At 35.6% G+C, this 14,909-nt stretch overlaps 1 protein-coding gene across 1 annotated transcript in view; it reads left to right on the forward strand.

The window, feature by feature from the left end:
- LOC114108547 (attractin-like) overlaps positions 1-14,909 on the forward strand; it is a 90,951-nt gene that overhangs the window by 18,285 nt on the left and 57,757 nt on the right. Inside the window, exons 7-11 of the mRNA XM_027956188.3 lie at positions 6,471-6,561; positions 7,361-7,604; positions 9,113-9,296; positions 10,436-10,590; positions 12,477-12,561. Coding sequence (XP_027811989.3) covers positions 6,471-6,561; positions 7,361-7,604; positions 9,113-9,296; positions 10,436-10,590; positions 12,477-12,561 — 759 coding nt within the window. The remainder of the gene's footprint in view (positions 1-6,470; positions 6,562-7,360; positions 7,605-9,112; positions 9,297-10,435; positions 10,591-12,476; positions 12,562-14,909) is intronic.

A 14,909-nucleotide genomic window follows, 5' to 3' on the forward strand; every position in this document is an offset into this window, starting at 1 on the left:
AGAATTTGAAGGGTCTGGAGCAGTTTGTGCTGTATTTATTCTCAAAGTGAACCAGCCAAAGTTTCTATCTTTCTTTAACTGCCCAGCCACAATTTCTTTGCAGGAGCAAGTCCATACTGAGGAGAAATGCTGAGAATAGAATTCATAATGAACAGGACAGGGATAGTGGAGACTAAGTGAGAGAAGGTTCAGTGAGAAGGGAACAGAGTGAGGTGTTCTCAACATGGGAACTGCCATCTGTGTGAACATTCCATTGCAACAGCAAAGAGTGAGCTCAAGAGCTGAGAAGGTAAAACTATCCTGAAGCTACCCAGTGAAAACACAGGGAGAAGCAGTTTTTTTTTTTTTTTTTAATTTTAGTTCTAGATGGACACAATATCTTTGTTTTGTTTATTTTATGTAATGCTGAGGATAGAACTCAGTGCGTCACCTATGCGAGGTAAGCTCTCTACCACTGAGCTACAACCCCAGCTCCAGGGAGAAGCAATTTTACTTAAAAATATCAAGGTTAAATATCATGGAAAGTTCTTATCAGAAAAAAGAGAGTATGGAATAAAATAAGCCCATTCATACAGAAAGCATTAAATATAGAAAAATATAAAACTGATGAAAATTACAATACAGTATTCCAAAACAAGCTAAATATATAGTATGCAAGAACAATCTAATCAGAACTAGAAAAATTCAGAAATTTGATTGTTGGTTTGTTTGTTTGCTTTTTTTTTTTTCTTTTTTTAGTTCTTGGGATTGAACCCAGGGGTACTTTACCACTGAGCACATTCTGAGATCTTTTTTTTTTTTTAATTTTTATTTATTTATTTTTAAATTTTGACACAAGGTCTCACTAAGTTGGTGAGATTGGTTTCTAACTTGCAGTCCTCCTCCTTCAGCCCCAGAAATTGCTGGGAGGATTATAGGCAGTCACTGTCATGCCTGGCTGGAAGTTAAGAATTTTATTTTTTAAATTAAAAAATATTTTTTAGAAGTTAAGTATTTTAGAGATTCAAAAATAATTTTAGAATTGAAGACAAACCTGAAGGACACAGGGTTTATAAATGCTTTAGAAATAGAATATGAAAAGAGGGATTTTTGTTTTTAATCATAAAGAAATGAAGGTTATTTTCCCGTTTTTACAGTAAGTACAGTTAAAAATCCTGGACACTAAGACAAATATGGGACAAAAGAAATAAGAGGAAATCAAAAGACACGCTGAAATGAAGGAAAACGTAATTTGTTTCCAGTAGACTTTTCCTATAAAAGTGATAAAGGAAGGTCTCTAAACAGAAATCAATGAAAAAAGGAGTCTCAGAACCTCAGGAACAGAAAATATGCTGAAAAATGTAATCAATTTTTTTCTTCTCTTGAGTCTTTTTAATTAAATTTAATGACTAATAAAAGTATTATAGTGAAATAACCTTTTGCAACTTAGAAGAATAACTCACCAAAAATTTGTGAAAGGATGTGGAAAATGCACTGAACTATTGCTGCTATTTTTTCTCTTGTTGTTAACAGGAAATTTATTCCACCTAGTTGAGCAACTGCAGTCTCCGAGATTGTTTCCTCTCTGTAAAACGAGGAATGGTAGGATGAGGAGTGGAGTTCTTTTTTTTTTTTTTTAATATATATTTTTTTTAGTTGTAGATGATCACAATATCTTTATTTTTATTTTATTTGTTTTTATGTGGTGCTGGGGACTGAACCCAGGGCCTCACGCATGCAAGGCAAGTTCTCTACCACTGAGCCACAATCCCAGCAGGAGTGGGATTCTTTTCTGAGTTACTTTTAGCATCTTATACCAAAAAGATGTTCTCCTTACCCCCAAATCTGAAAATTAGATGGAACTTGCATCACACCTATTTAATATTCTCCCCTTAACCCTATTTGAAAGCATATTTCCTGTTTCCTTTAAGTGTTTTTCTTGGTTTAAAAAAATGCATACATTTTTATAGAAAACAAGCTCTTTCTTTCTTTCTAAAAAATATCTATTTATTTATTTTTATGTAGTGCTGAGTACCGAACCCAGTACCTCGCATGTGCTAGACAAGCACTCTACCGCTGAACTATATAGTTCCAGCCCTGATGAGTGCTGCTTTTACAAAATACTACTTGGTTGTGAAATCAGCCAATTAAGTATTAAAGAGCTCAAGGAGAAGTCATGGTAGAATGACTGCGAGAAGATTGCCTGAGCTCAGACACAGATTCTGTAGTAAATATCTATGGAATTATAGAATGGAATGTGAATGTTATGAACATGTGGTGTCAATGTAACAAAAATAGGGAGAAGAAATGGGATTAGAAATGTTAATGCTAAGATTTTCAACTTTCAAAGCAGGAAGTTAGTAGAGTGCCCCAAAGTAAATTGTGTATACATTTAAAACTTGAGCAAACAACATTAGTAATAAAATAATTAATTAATAAAACTAAATAATTAGCCACTTAATGTATAATGATTAGATAACACTAAAGCTTAAATAATTTTTCATGTATTTTTAAAAAATGGACTATTCCAAAAATATACAAAGTAAATAGCCAATACTAATTTATGTGTTATTTGCATTTAATAGATGTCACCATGTTGTTATATTTGCTTCAGATCTTGTATAAAATATTTTAGTGAAAAGGAAAAGTTTAGATAAAATATAATGAATACTAATGCATTTAGCACCTATACTGGGAAATAAAACATTGTGAATACAATTGAGGACTCTGGTATGTTCTTCTCAAGTACCAGAGGCAGTGTCCTGATTTTGGTTTCAGTTGTTCACCTGCATTTCTTAAAAATATGTTGAAAGCCAGGCACAGTGGCATATGTCTGTAATCTCAGCAGCTTGGGAGATGGAGGCAGGAGGATTTCAAGTTCACAACCAGCCTCAGCAACTTAGTGAGGCTCTAAGCAACTCAGTGAGACCCTGTCTCTAAATAAAATACAAAATAGGGCTGGAGATGTGGCTTAGTGGTCAAGTGCCCCTGAGTTTAATCCCTGGTACCCCCCCCCCAATAAAAAAGTTGTATTACTATATTTTCTGGTTGTAGTCTTCATAAAAAACAACATTTTGGCTGGGTATGATGGTGCAAAGGTGTAATCCCAGCTACTCAGGAGGCTGAAGGAGAAGAATTTGAGGCCAGCCTCAGCAACTTTTGTGAGACCCTGTTTTGAAATAATAAAAAGTCCTGGGACTATACTACCACAAGCAGTATACTGATTCAGTGCAATCCTCATCAAAATACCAAAGGCATTCTTCACAGAGCTAGAAAAAACAGTTCTAAAATTCACTTGAAAAAAAAAAAGACTCAGAATAGTCAAAACAAATTTAAGGCAAAAAAGCAATGCTGGAGTCATCAGAGTACCTGTCTTCAAATTATACTGCAGAGCTATAATAACAAAAACTGCATGGTACTGGCATACAAACAGACACAGAGACAAACCCACACATCTGCAGTCATTTCTTGACAAAAGTGCCAAAAAGATACATTGAAGAAAAGACAGCCTTTTTAACCAATGGTGTTGGGTAAACTGGTTATCCATATATAGAAGAATGAAACTAGACCTTATCTTTCACCTTGCATAAAAATCAGCTCACAATGAATCAAAGACCTGGGAGTTAGACCAGAAACTATGCAACTTCTACAAGAAAACATAGGGTCAACACTCCAACACATAGGCATAGGCAATGACTTCTCAATACCCATAAAGCTCAGGAAATAATGCCAGGAGTTAATAATGGGATGGCATCAAATTAAAAAGCTGCACAGCAAAGGAAACAATTAGGAGTGTAATGGGAACCTACAGAATAGGGAAAATCTTTGCTGGATAAGTAACTCTAAAGTATATAAAAAACTTTAAAAACTTTACACCAAAAATAATACAATTAATAAATAGGAAAATGAATTAAACAGACATTGCTCAAAAGAAGAAATACAAATGGCCAACAAATATATAAAGAAATGTTAAACATTATTAGTAATTAGAGAATGCAAATCAAAACTACACTGAGATTTCATTTTATACCAGTCAGAATGGCAGTCATCAAGAATACAAATGCTGGAAAGGATGTGGAGGAGAAGGAACATTATACTGTTGGTGGGATTGTAAATTAATACTACCACTATGGAAATCTATAGATTCCTCAAAAGATAGTCGTGGAACCACCAAATAACACAGTTATACACTCCTCAGTATTTTTATTAAAGAATTACAATAATTACACTACAGTGATACGTGCATCCCCATTTTTATAGTACCACAATTCATAATAGCCAAACTATGGAACCAGCCTAGGTGTCCATCAACAGAAGAATGGATAAAGAAAATGTGGGATATAAACACGATGAAGTTTTATTCAGCCATAGAGAAGAATGAAATTATGTCATTTGCAGAGAAATGGATGGAACTAGATACCATTATCATGTTAAGAGAAATAAGTCAAACTCAGAAGGTCACGGGTGGTATATTTTCTCTCATAAGCAGAAGCTAGAGAGGAAAAGGAGGAGAAAGATGGGAGCAATCTCATGAAAATCAAAGGGAGTTCAGTAGAAGAAAGGAATCAAGGGGGTGGGAGATGGGGAGGAAGGAAAGAAGTGCTGGGGAGCGATACTGGCCAAATTATATTGTTATATTGTATGCATGTATGAATACGCAACAAGATACCCATTGTTATGTACAACTATAACGTACTGATTTTGAAAAACATGGATAAAAAAGGCCTAGGAGTATAGCTTAGTGATCAAGTGCCTCTGAGTTCAGTTCCTAGAACTAGGGGAAAAACTAAAAACAATATTCTGCATTTTTGTCCTTTATTTAGCTTAACATTCTTTGAGATTTATGTTGCTATATATTGCTTGAGTTTCTCTCTAAATTATTTGGTTACATGGATATAATTTATTAATTCATTTTTAATTGATAGCTGTTTTCACTATGATGTTATGATAAAATTTTTTTAACATTTTCTTTTAAGAATGTTTTTGAGGGGCTGGGGTTGTGGCTTAGTGATAGAGCACTTGCCTAGCATGTGTAAGGCACTGGGTTCCAGCCTCAGCACCACATAAAAAAAATAAGTAAACAAAATAAAAGTATTTTTTTAAAAAAGGTATGTTTTTGATAATTTTTTAAAAAGTTGGATTATCCAGGTATACTCTCAGAGAAATGAAACATTTACTTAAAGTACAAAAAGACGTTTGTTTTTTCTTTGGTTTTTTTTTTTTTTTTTTTTTTGGCTGTTAATTCTAGAAAAGTTAAAATTAATACTTTTAGCTGTGTGGGGGTGCCACATACCTGTAATCCCAGCTATTTTGGAGGCTGAGGCAGGAGAGTAACAAGTTTGAGACTAGCCTGGGCAACTTAGCAAGATCCTGTTTCAAAATAAAATTTTACAAAGGGCTGTGGATGGGGCTGGGTTTGTGGCTCGGTGAGCGCTTGCTTAGCATGCATGTGCCCCTGGGTTTGATTCCCAGCATCATGTTAAAAACAACTAAATAAACAAAGGTATTGTATCCATCTACAACTAAAAATATTTTAAAAAAGGGGGGGCTGTGGATGTAGCTTATTGGTAGAATGATCCTGGATTCACTCCCCAGTACCACCCCCATCCCACACAATGTTGCCTCCCGCCGTGCAAAAAAAAAAAATCAACATTTTAAAAGTATCATGTAAGGATTTATCCCTTTATATAAAATATTTTTGTTAATCTTTTTCCCCCTGTTTATGTGCATAGAAAGATAACTGGAATGTTGTTTACTCACTGTTAATAATATTTATTTCTAGGTAATAGAATGTGGGGTTGTGTTTTAAACTTTTAGCTGTTTTCTTCATAATGAATGTGTATGATTTATAATAGCAATTCAGTGATTTTTTTTCTCAAAACAAACAAAATACTCAAAATTAAATATGTTAAGATGTTGAATATGATTATTCAGTAATGCAAGGGTAAGTATAAATTGTATGACAAGAGTATTAAATTATTTTCATTTTGGCATGTTTGTATTTCAAAAGATCAGTATGTAAATTTATAGTATAATTGAAATGCTATAATATATTCAGCCTTCCTTAAAAGTATGACTAAAATCAATTAGGTGGAAGAAAAGGAAATTTTTCTAGTAATTTCCTTTTATTTATTTTCAGTTTTTTAGGATGGATTGAAGGAAAAGTTATTGTAATAAATTAAGTTTAAGTCCCTTTAGTATGATGCAATCTTCAAGTGATTTAGACTACAGAAGAGATTTTCAGAAGAGGCATTAGAAGCTTCCACCAGACTTTTATTTCCTTCTTGTCCCAGTGCTATGTAGTCCACCGTCCCTTCCTGAATTCTCAGATACCTAGTGGGCTCAGGTGTCGGTAGTGTTTGCCAGGGTAACTGGTGCCTCCCTGTGTCCTTGATTCAATGAACATCTCAAAACTGGATTGTTACAAATAAAAGAGTACAAGATATTCTGTTTTGTCATTTGGATAAAAATTTGATCTGTTTGTTTTGTAGGTATGACCTTGCTTCTAGGGAATGGCTTCCACTAAACCATTCTGTGAACAATGTGGTTGTTAGATATGGTCATTCTTTGGCTTTATATCAGGTAAAAATACCCGCACTCTGTACTAAGCATGAAACTCGACTCTTCCTCAGTTAATTTATGCATTATGCAGTTGAAAAGCTATTGAATGTTGTTTTTTTAATTGGGGCAGACTTTCTTTTGGCGGTGGGAGTTATTTGATTGGCTAAGTTGTAAATGGAATTGAAGCTGCAATTTCTTGAACCCAAGAGATTTTAATGGATCTAACCATACTGAGATATTATTGATTATGTTACCAAGTGGTTAGAACTGTAGATTAAAAAGTATTGATTAGCATTTATGCCATTCCAGGTTTAGCCAAAAATTGTCAAGCAACTAAATAATAATTTTCACCTCCCATTTTTGGAAGTATGTGGTAGGATGAAGCAACTTTATTTTTTCAAGTTATTTTGTTATGTAAAAGATCTCATAAGCAAGCCCAAGAAAATGACAAAGTTTTAGAGACATAAAATATGATTTGCTTATTTTTGTTCCTTTCTGCATCCTCTTCCTAATTATTCATGGAATGGCCCATTAATACTTTTTAAGCTGAGAACAATATTGAGGTTTTGAACTGGTCATTTTTTGTTCTCAGATTTGATATTTTTTTTTTTTAGAGAGAGAGAAAGAAAGACTTTTTTAACATTTATTTTTTAGTTTTCGGTGGACACAACATCTTTATTTTTTAATTTTTATGTGGTGCTGAGGATTGAACCCAGTGCCCCGCACATGCCAGGCGAGCATGCCGCTTGAGCCACATCCCCGGCCCCTCAGATTTGAATTTTTAATGTTTTTTAAATCCTGTTTATGTTTTTTCCTCTAGGATAAAATTTACATGTATGGAGGAAAAATTGATTCAACAGGCAATGTGACCAATGAGTTGAGAGTGTTTCATATTCATAATGAATCATGGGTATTGTTGACCCCAAAGGCAAAGGAGCAGTATGCAGTGGTTGGACACTCAGCACACATTGTAACACTGAAGAGTGGCCGGGTGGTCATGCTGGTCATCTTTGGTCACTGCCCTCTCTATGGATATATAAGCAATGTGCAGGAATATGACTTGGGTAGGTATATTTTTTCCAGCGCACATGTTTTAAACATCAACTTAAAAACCTCTCCTTTCATTGTTAGGATGTTAAACAAGATTCAAGCTAACCTAGATCCAGTTCTTCATTTTGAAATGCAGATAACTTGGTTGTATAAACAGTAAAATTCAGGTTATTCATGCCCCTTTCTACTGTCAATTTTCGAGGAGATAAAGGAGGTACTGAATACTAAGGGTGTTAAAATAAATAAAAGTAGTTCAAAACTACAAATGCTATGGAAAAATTTGGATGGCCCTTTAGTGGTTGATTTAATGGAGTGTGAATTTCCTTTAATACATAATCTTTCCTTGGCTAAATTTTGTTTTATCTGTTGTTGTAAGTAGGTGTATCAGCTATAATTTATATTTTGAGATAGTAGGCCTATAAAGTACATCTGTATACTGATTACTAAAGATCATAGGGAATTGAATTCTCACTTGAGGGGAATCTGAGTCCTTTATTTTAAAACAGTTTTAAACCCCTGCATTTATAGCCAATTTGTTCTTTTTTGTCTCTTTCCAAGCTTTTTATTTATTCTTATTTTTTATAGGTTCTTTTTAGTTATATGTGATAGTAGAATTGATTTTGATATAATTATATAAACATGGAATGTGTCTTATTCTATTTAGGACCCCATTCTTTTTGTGGGGAGGGTACCAAGGATTGAACTCAGGGACACTCAACCACTGAACCACATCCCTAGCCCTATTTAGTTTTTTATTTAGAGACAAGGTCTCACTGAGTTATGTAGCAGCTCACTTTTGCTGAGGCTGGCTTTGAACTCCTGATGAACTCACTTTTGCTGAGGAACTCGTGATCCTCCTGCCTCAGCCTCCTCAGCCGCTGAGATTACAGGCATATGCCACCATGCCCGGCTTGGACCCCATTCTTGTTGATGTATATGATGGTGGGATTTACTGTGGCATATTCATATATGTACCTATATATGAGTAGGAAAATTATTTTGGATTCATACCCCTGTCTTTCTTTTTCCTATCCTTTTTCTTCATTCCCCTTTGTCTATCATCTATTCTTCCCCTCTCCCTTGTTATTGTGGGTTAGCTTCCATATATCAGCAAAAACATTTGACCTTTGGTTTTTGGGAACTGGCTTATTTTACTTAGCATAATAGTCTCCAGATCCATCCATTTACTTGCAAATATCATAAAGTCTTTCTTCTTTATGGCTAAGTAATACTCCATTATGTATATATACCTAGTTTGGCTCCATATCTTAGTTATTGTGAATTGAGATGCTATAAACATTGATATGGCTGGAATCTGAATCAGTTTAATGAAATTCTTTTCCTGTATAGCATGTTAGAATATCAGAACACTTAACAGATTGGAGTTTGGCCATATGGGTGAAATTATATGAAATTATATGCATCAGCTCTTGTGGAATCCCTTCTCCATCCTTGAGATATTTTGATGTTGAATATTAGATAAAGGGAACCTGCATGCTTTTGACTGTTTTTCCCTTTCCAGAGAGGAACACCTGGAGTATTTTGCAAACCCAGGGTGCCCTTGTGCAAGGGGGTTATGGCCACAGCAGTGTTTATGATCACAGGACCAAAGCCCTGTATGTCCACGGCGGTTACAAGGCTTTCAGTGCTGTTAAATACAGGCTCGCAGATGACCTCTACAGATACGATGTGGACACCCAGATGTGGTGGGTGCTTTTTCTTGAGCTTTTGCTTTAAACTGTGAATTCTCTAGATGCAATTGTTGGGAAAAAATTTTGCTGTTTTTTTTTTTTTGTTTGTTTTGTTTTGTTTTTGTTTTCAGGCCTGGTGTATAACTCTGTTCAGTGTTGTATATAAAGAAATTAGGAAAAAGCAAAGGGTAATAAATTAGCTGCATTTATTTTGTTGCATTATCCTACATTCTGTAATATAGTGGTTAGAAACTACTTGGTATTCTTGGGTTGATTTTCAGTTTTCATACACTCAACCCTACTGTAATTTTTTTCCCTTTGGAATCCTAAGGAATAAAGCAGTAGTTGAGTTTGTACACACACTTATAATTAAGTAGACTATATTCTTTTTTTTTTTTTTTTTTTGGTGGTGTTTGAGATGGAACCTAGAGCTTCACACTTGCAAGGCAAGTTCTCTGCCACTGAGCTGTACCTCCAAGAAGATGTATCCATTTTTGAACCTTGTCTTGGTAATCAAAGTGTCACCCCTGAGGTCAGCAATTGGCATAATCCAATATAATCATCAAACAGGATGCTCTCATACCTAATTAATAGAGCTCTCCTCATGCTGAATTACAGATCAGCCTGTAAAATGTATGCTCATTTTAACAAATATAAAGCTAATTTGAGTTATGAAATAATGTAATTTTAAAGCAATGTTTTCCCTCTTTTGGTATTTCATCACATATCTGAAAGACCATTCCCATAAATATGGTTTTACATTCAGTCTGGCATAAAAATCATCATTTTTATTAGCTTTGTAATACTCCATCTTGTGAGTGTACTGAGCCTGTGTGGTTGGAAGTTTTTATTTCTAGCTTTTGTCTTGTTAGTAAAGTATCGTGCATAAGAGTCTCTCTGTGTTTCATATGATTTCTTCCCAGAAAACAGAATTATAGCATCCTATGTTATGAACATTTTAAGGGTGTTAATATCTTTTGCCAAGATTCTCATAGGATTTTACATGTCTAGAGAGTTACTTATGTGTAAGGAAAGTCTGAATGTATTTGCACATTTGGGTTTGAAGCTAATAAAATGGCTAAGTTTGTATTAGCAGATAAATAACTATTCTTAAAAACTAACCTTACATTTATTATTTTTCAATAAACTCAAAGGACCATTCTTAAGGACAGCCGATTTTTCCGTTACTTGCACACAGCTGTGATAGTGAGTGGAACCATGCTGGTGTTTGGAGGAAATACACACAATGACACATCCATGAGCCATGGTGCCAAATGCTTCTCTTCAGACTTCATGGCTTATGACATTGGTAAGTTTCCCAGAGCCATTTGTCTCTTCAGAAGTGTTTTTGTATATAAAAGCAACATTTTAAAAAGAAACTGAAAATATCACTAGTTCAAATGGTCAGGCCACTTGAAAGAGGTCCAAATGGTAATTTTGTATTTATTTGACTAAGGTTATACATTTGTTAGAAAGCATTACTTCTACATATAGTTCTTCTGTAAGTCACTGTTGTTTATTGCTTAAATGTTAATTTTCGGCAATGTTATAAGGAGCTGCTTCAGAAAACACTCTTTTAAGTCGAAATTCAAATCAAAGAGAACTACCTGACCAGGGACTGTCACTCACCCATAGAGACTGAAGCTCTGTAGGAGAACAGCAATTTCCGGGCCTGTGTCTTGAGAATTTAAGGATGAAAACTATAGCTCAGGGACTTTTCTTGGCATCATGTGAGTAAGCCAATCACAGAAACTAAAATAATGGTTAGCGGGACCTTAGAGCCCTAAGCAGGACCGGAATTTTCCAGTTAGCAAGCAAGCAAGTTACAGAAGCTTAAAATAAAAGCAGTTAGCTTGTGCAACTTGAACAACCGCATCTTGGGTCCAAGCAGGGTTTGGACAACAGTATCCTGAGTTCAAGCAGGGGGTTAGTGGGGGCAAGAATCTATTTACATTTTGTGGGGTACAAAGCAGAGAAAACAATTTTTTTTTAAATCAGAAAACATCTTTCATTTCAGTTTCTCAGAAACAGCTCTTGTAACATCTTTTTTTTTTTTTTTTTTTTAATAGAAGGCAGCAAAATGGAGTCTGAGGCCTGTCCATGACAGTTCTCGCTTTATAATTGTCTTATCTCACTTCTCAAAATCTTAGATCTATAATCTCTATTTTTTACTAATCTATAACCTATATCTTACACTCTTACTGATTCTACTAATTAGTTTACACCACAACAGAGGATGAGTTGAGATATCTGGCCTTGGGCATATTTAAATGCTGTGGTGAAGGCCAAAGATGGCATGGAGTCCTGAAGGAAAGCGGGTACACACTGTGGAATCAAGGAAGGGACCTTTGAAGTGAGAGAAGAGGAAGGGATCTGCCCCACTGGTTTTGGGGAAGGAAGCAAGGTGGGTAGGCAGGAAGCTGGGGGCAGTTGTGGCCTCTGTTCTCCATGTTGAGGAAGATGGGGTGGAGAAGACCGGGCAGGTTTGGGTCAAGGTTGAAGAAGCTCTTCTTGGGCAGTGTCCCTAGGAGTGAGGCAGTGAGCTTGTGGGTGGGGTGGTGCAGGAGCACCCTTGGTGTTCAGTCAGAGGGACATTGCTAGCATAGGTCAGGGCAAAAGAGGCTCAGGAGATCTAGGAAAGAGCTTTAAATTTTTAAATAAAGTTTAATTTTTGAAATTTTAATTTCCACTTGCATTTTTCTACGGTAGCTACTAAGTTTGGGCAGATCAATATGGGAAAGAGTAGAAAACAATTGTGGAACTCAGAGTATACTCACTTAAGCTTTATAGAATATAAAATTTGCTTAAGTTAAAAAACATTCTTGGGGGCCAGAGATGTAGTCTAGTGGTAGAGTGCTTGCCTATCATGATAGGCAAGGTAATGGGTTGGATACCCAGCATGGCAAAAACCAAAACCAAAAACAAACATTCCAGTGTGTAAAACTGATAGACAGCAGGGTGAGTGATGTCATAAATGTCAGATGCTAATTGGAATTGCCATGTGACCCATCTTTCTTTTGTGCCCTACTGCTCCACTGTTGCTGGTTTTTACCCAGCAATCATAGCATGACTAATAGAGTTGAGAGGCATGTTTTACAAAGTTGTGTGAGTGTTACAGTCTTCTTCTTGAAGACTGTCAGTTTCTGTTGATTATGAATGGCAGTCCTCTCTGAAATGTGTTTTTCTTGCTTCTAGCTTGTGATCGCTGGTCAGTGCTTCCAAGACCTAATCTCCACCATGATGTCAACAGATTTGGCCATTCCGCAGTCTTACACAACAGGTAATTGGAGAAGTGCTTGCTTCTTTTCTTTTGTGCTTGAGATGGAAGTGAAATAAAATATGTAGAAGTGAAAATGAACTAATATTATTTGCAGGATTCCCTCATTCCATTAGTTTTTCACAGGACAAATTTCCTGATTGAGGGTTAAAATATTCGATGTGACTGTGAATTGCTTCAAATGCCATGTTTGTTGATCTGGTGGTGTTAGCACACAGGGACATGCTGTGTTTGGTGGTATTGGGATGTGTGGGGCAACAAAAGCTCCATGCATGTTACTGTGTTAGGTCTTATGTAATTCTCTTTTGTACTTAGGTTGTTGAGTTTCAAGTAGCTGTATCTGAACAGTAAAGAGAGATTGGAAAAAAAAGCAGAGAGGGCCCTTTAGGTGAGAGATAAGGTAGGGAACAGAGATGCGGAGGTTGTGGAGCTTGACATAGGGCCAGTCTGTAGTCCTTGGATGATCTGAAGTCTGCACTGCATTTCACTGCATTGCTGAAAAACGCCTAAGTCAGCTATCCCTCATGAATAATTATATATATATATATACACATACATAGTATTTATCTGTGTTGCTCAGCCGTAAGTTGGCTTTGCCTGACTTAGTTGTTCTGAGTGTGGTTTTGATTAATCTTTTTTTATTTTTTTGGTTAGTGCTGCATATGGAACCCACGGCTTTGTGTATGCTGGATAATTGCTCTACCACAAACTACATTCCCAGACCTCTTAATCTGTTTTTAAATTTGCTGTTCTTTCCTCTGCCACTTCAAATATGTTACTGAGTACCTCTAGTGAATTTTTCATTTTTCTTATTGTATTTCCAACTCCAGATTTTCCATTTATTCTTTATAATGTATCTCTCTCTCTCTCTCTCTCTCTCTCTCTCTCTCTCTCTCTCTCTCTCTTCTTTTTGGCATTTCAGGTGATTTTTTATTCTCTTTGAATCTCCAATTCCTAGTACAGTGCCAGAAACAGAGTGCATATTTTTTGAATAAAAAACTTAATTACCCTTTGACACTTGGTTCTCAGAATCCTCATGATGAGCTTGAAACTGTTATGTTGTTCTACAGACACAGGTAACAAGAAACAACAGCTTTTTCCAGGCATGTCCATGTGGGTGAACAGCCAATAATCTCTCCACAGTCCAGGAAAAAATGTTTCTTTTTCCATTCTATTTACGTATTCTGTAAAATCATCTATTACTGTGATCAACCTTAGAGTGAGTAAGAATATCCTTATAAAAAGTACTTCTCCCCGGCCAGGCACAGTGGTGCACATCTGTAATCCCAGCAGCTCAAGAGGCTGAGGCAAGAGGATCACAAGTTCAAAGCCAGCTTCAGCAAAAGTGAGGCCCTAAACAATTCATTGAGACTCTGTCTCTAAATAAAATATAAAATAGGGCTGGGAATGTGGCTCAGTGGTCGAGTGCCCCTAAGCCAATCCCGGTACCCCACTCCCCAAAAAGTACTTCTCTCCTACTGGAAATCAAATTCAGTTCTGATTTTAAAACCTACTAAAATACAAAAATAAGAAACATGTGAGTTCCATGTATGTCTCTTTATTGCTATTCTCTGTTAAGCTATTAATGTCATGCTTTCATTTAATTCTTTAGACAGTTTTTTTTTTTACTTCCTTAAATATATACTAGCTGTTTTGAAGCGTTGATCTCCTGAATTCAACATGTGGACCCTCTCAGAAATGTTTTTACTGTCTCTTGTTTCCTCTGTATTGGTCACATATTTTCCTTTGTTTGCATATTTTGTTGAAAATGTAACATCTTAAATAATATATTAAAATAAGTCTGGATCCGGATTCCTCTACCACCACCACCAGGGGTTGCTGCTGTTTATTTAGGGCTTTTGTATAATTTAATTTTATGGATTCTCTTCCTTCCACAGTGTGCCATTGCTGATTTTTATGCTCAGTTGTTTTCTCCTGTTTTTAATTTTAATTTTTATGCTCAGTTGTTTTCTCCTGTTTTTAATTTTAATTTTTATGCTCAGTTGTTTTCTTCTGTTTTTAATTTTAATCCCTTTGGATTGCTGCCAGATCAGTGTAGCTTAGTGTTCAGCCAATGTTTACTCAATGTTTGTGCTTAAACACTTGCAGCCATTAAGTATCCACTATTTACTGTTGTGTTTATTTGTGATTTGGGGGAATATATTCAAAGTTTTGGAAGTTTACAAATGTGGTCTAGCTTTTACTTTTTTTGCATTTTCAAGGTCTGACATTCAGTTGGGTGTGAATGGATAGACAGGGCTGCCTTCTCTGTTATCTTCTGCATGTTATTAAAGCCTTATGTAGACACTCAGCCATTACACTACTAGAGATGTGAAATCTTATTAAAGTGC

Source organism: Marmota flaviventris, chromosome 2, assembly GCF_047511675.1.
Source record: "Marmota flaviventris isolate mMarFla1 chromosome 2, mMarFla1.hap1, whole genome shotgun sequence".
NCBI lineage: Eukaryota > Metazoa > Chordata > Mammalia > Rodentia > Sciuridae > Marmota > Marmota flaviventris.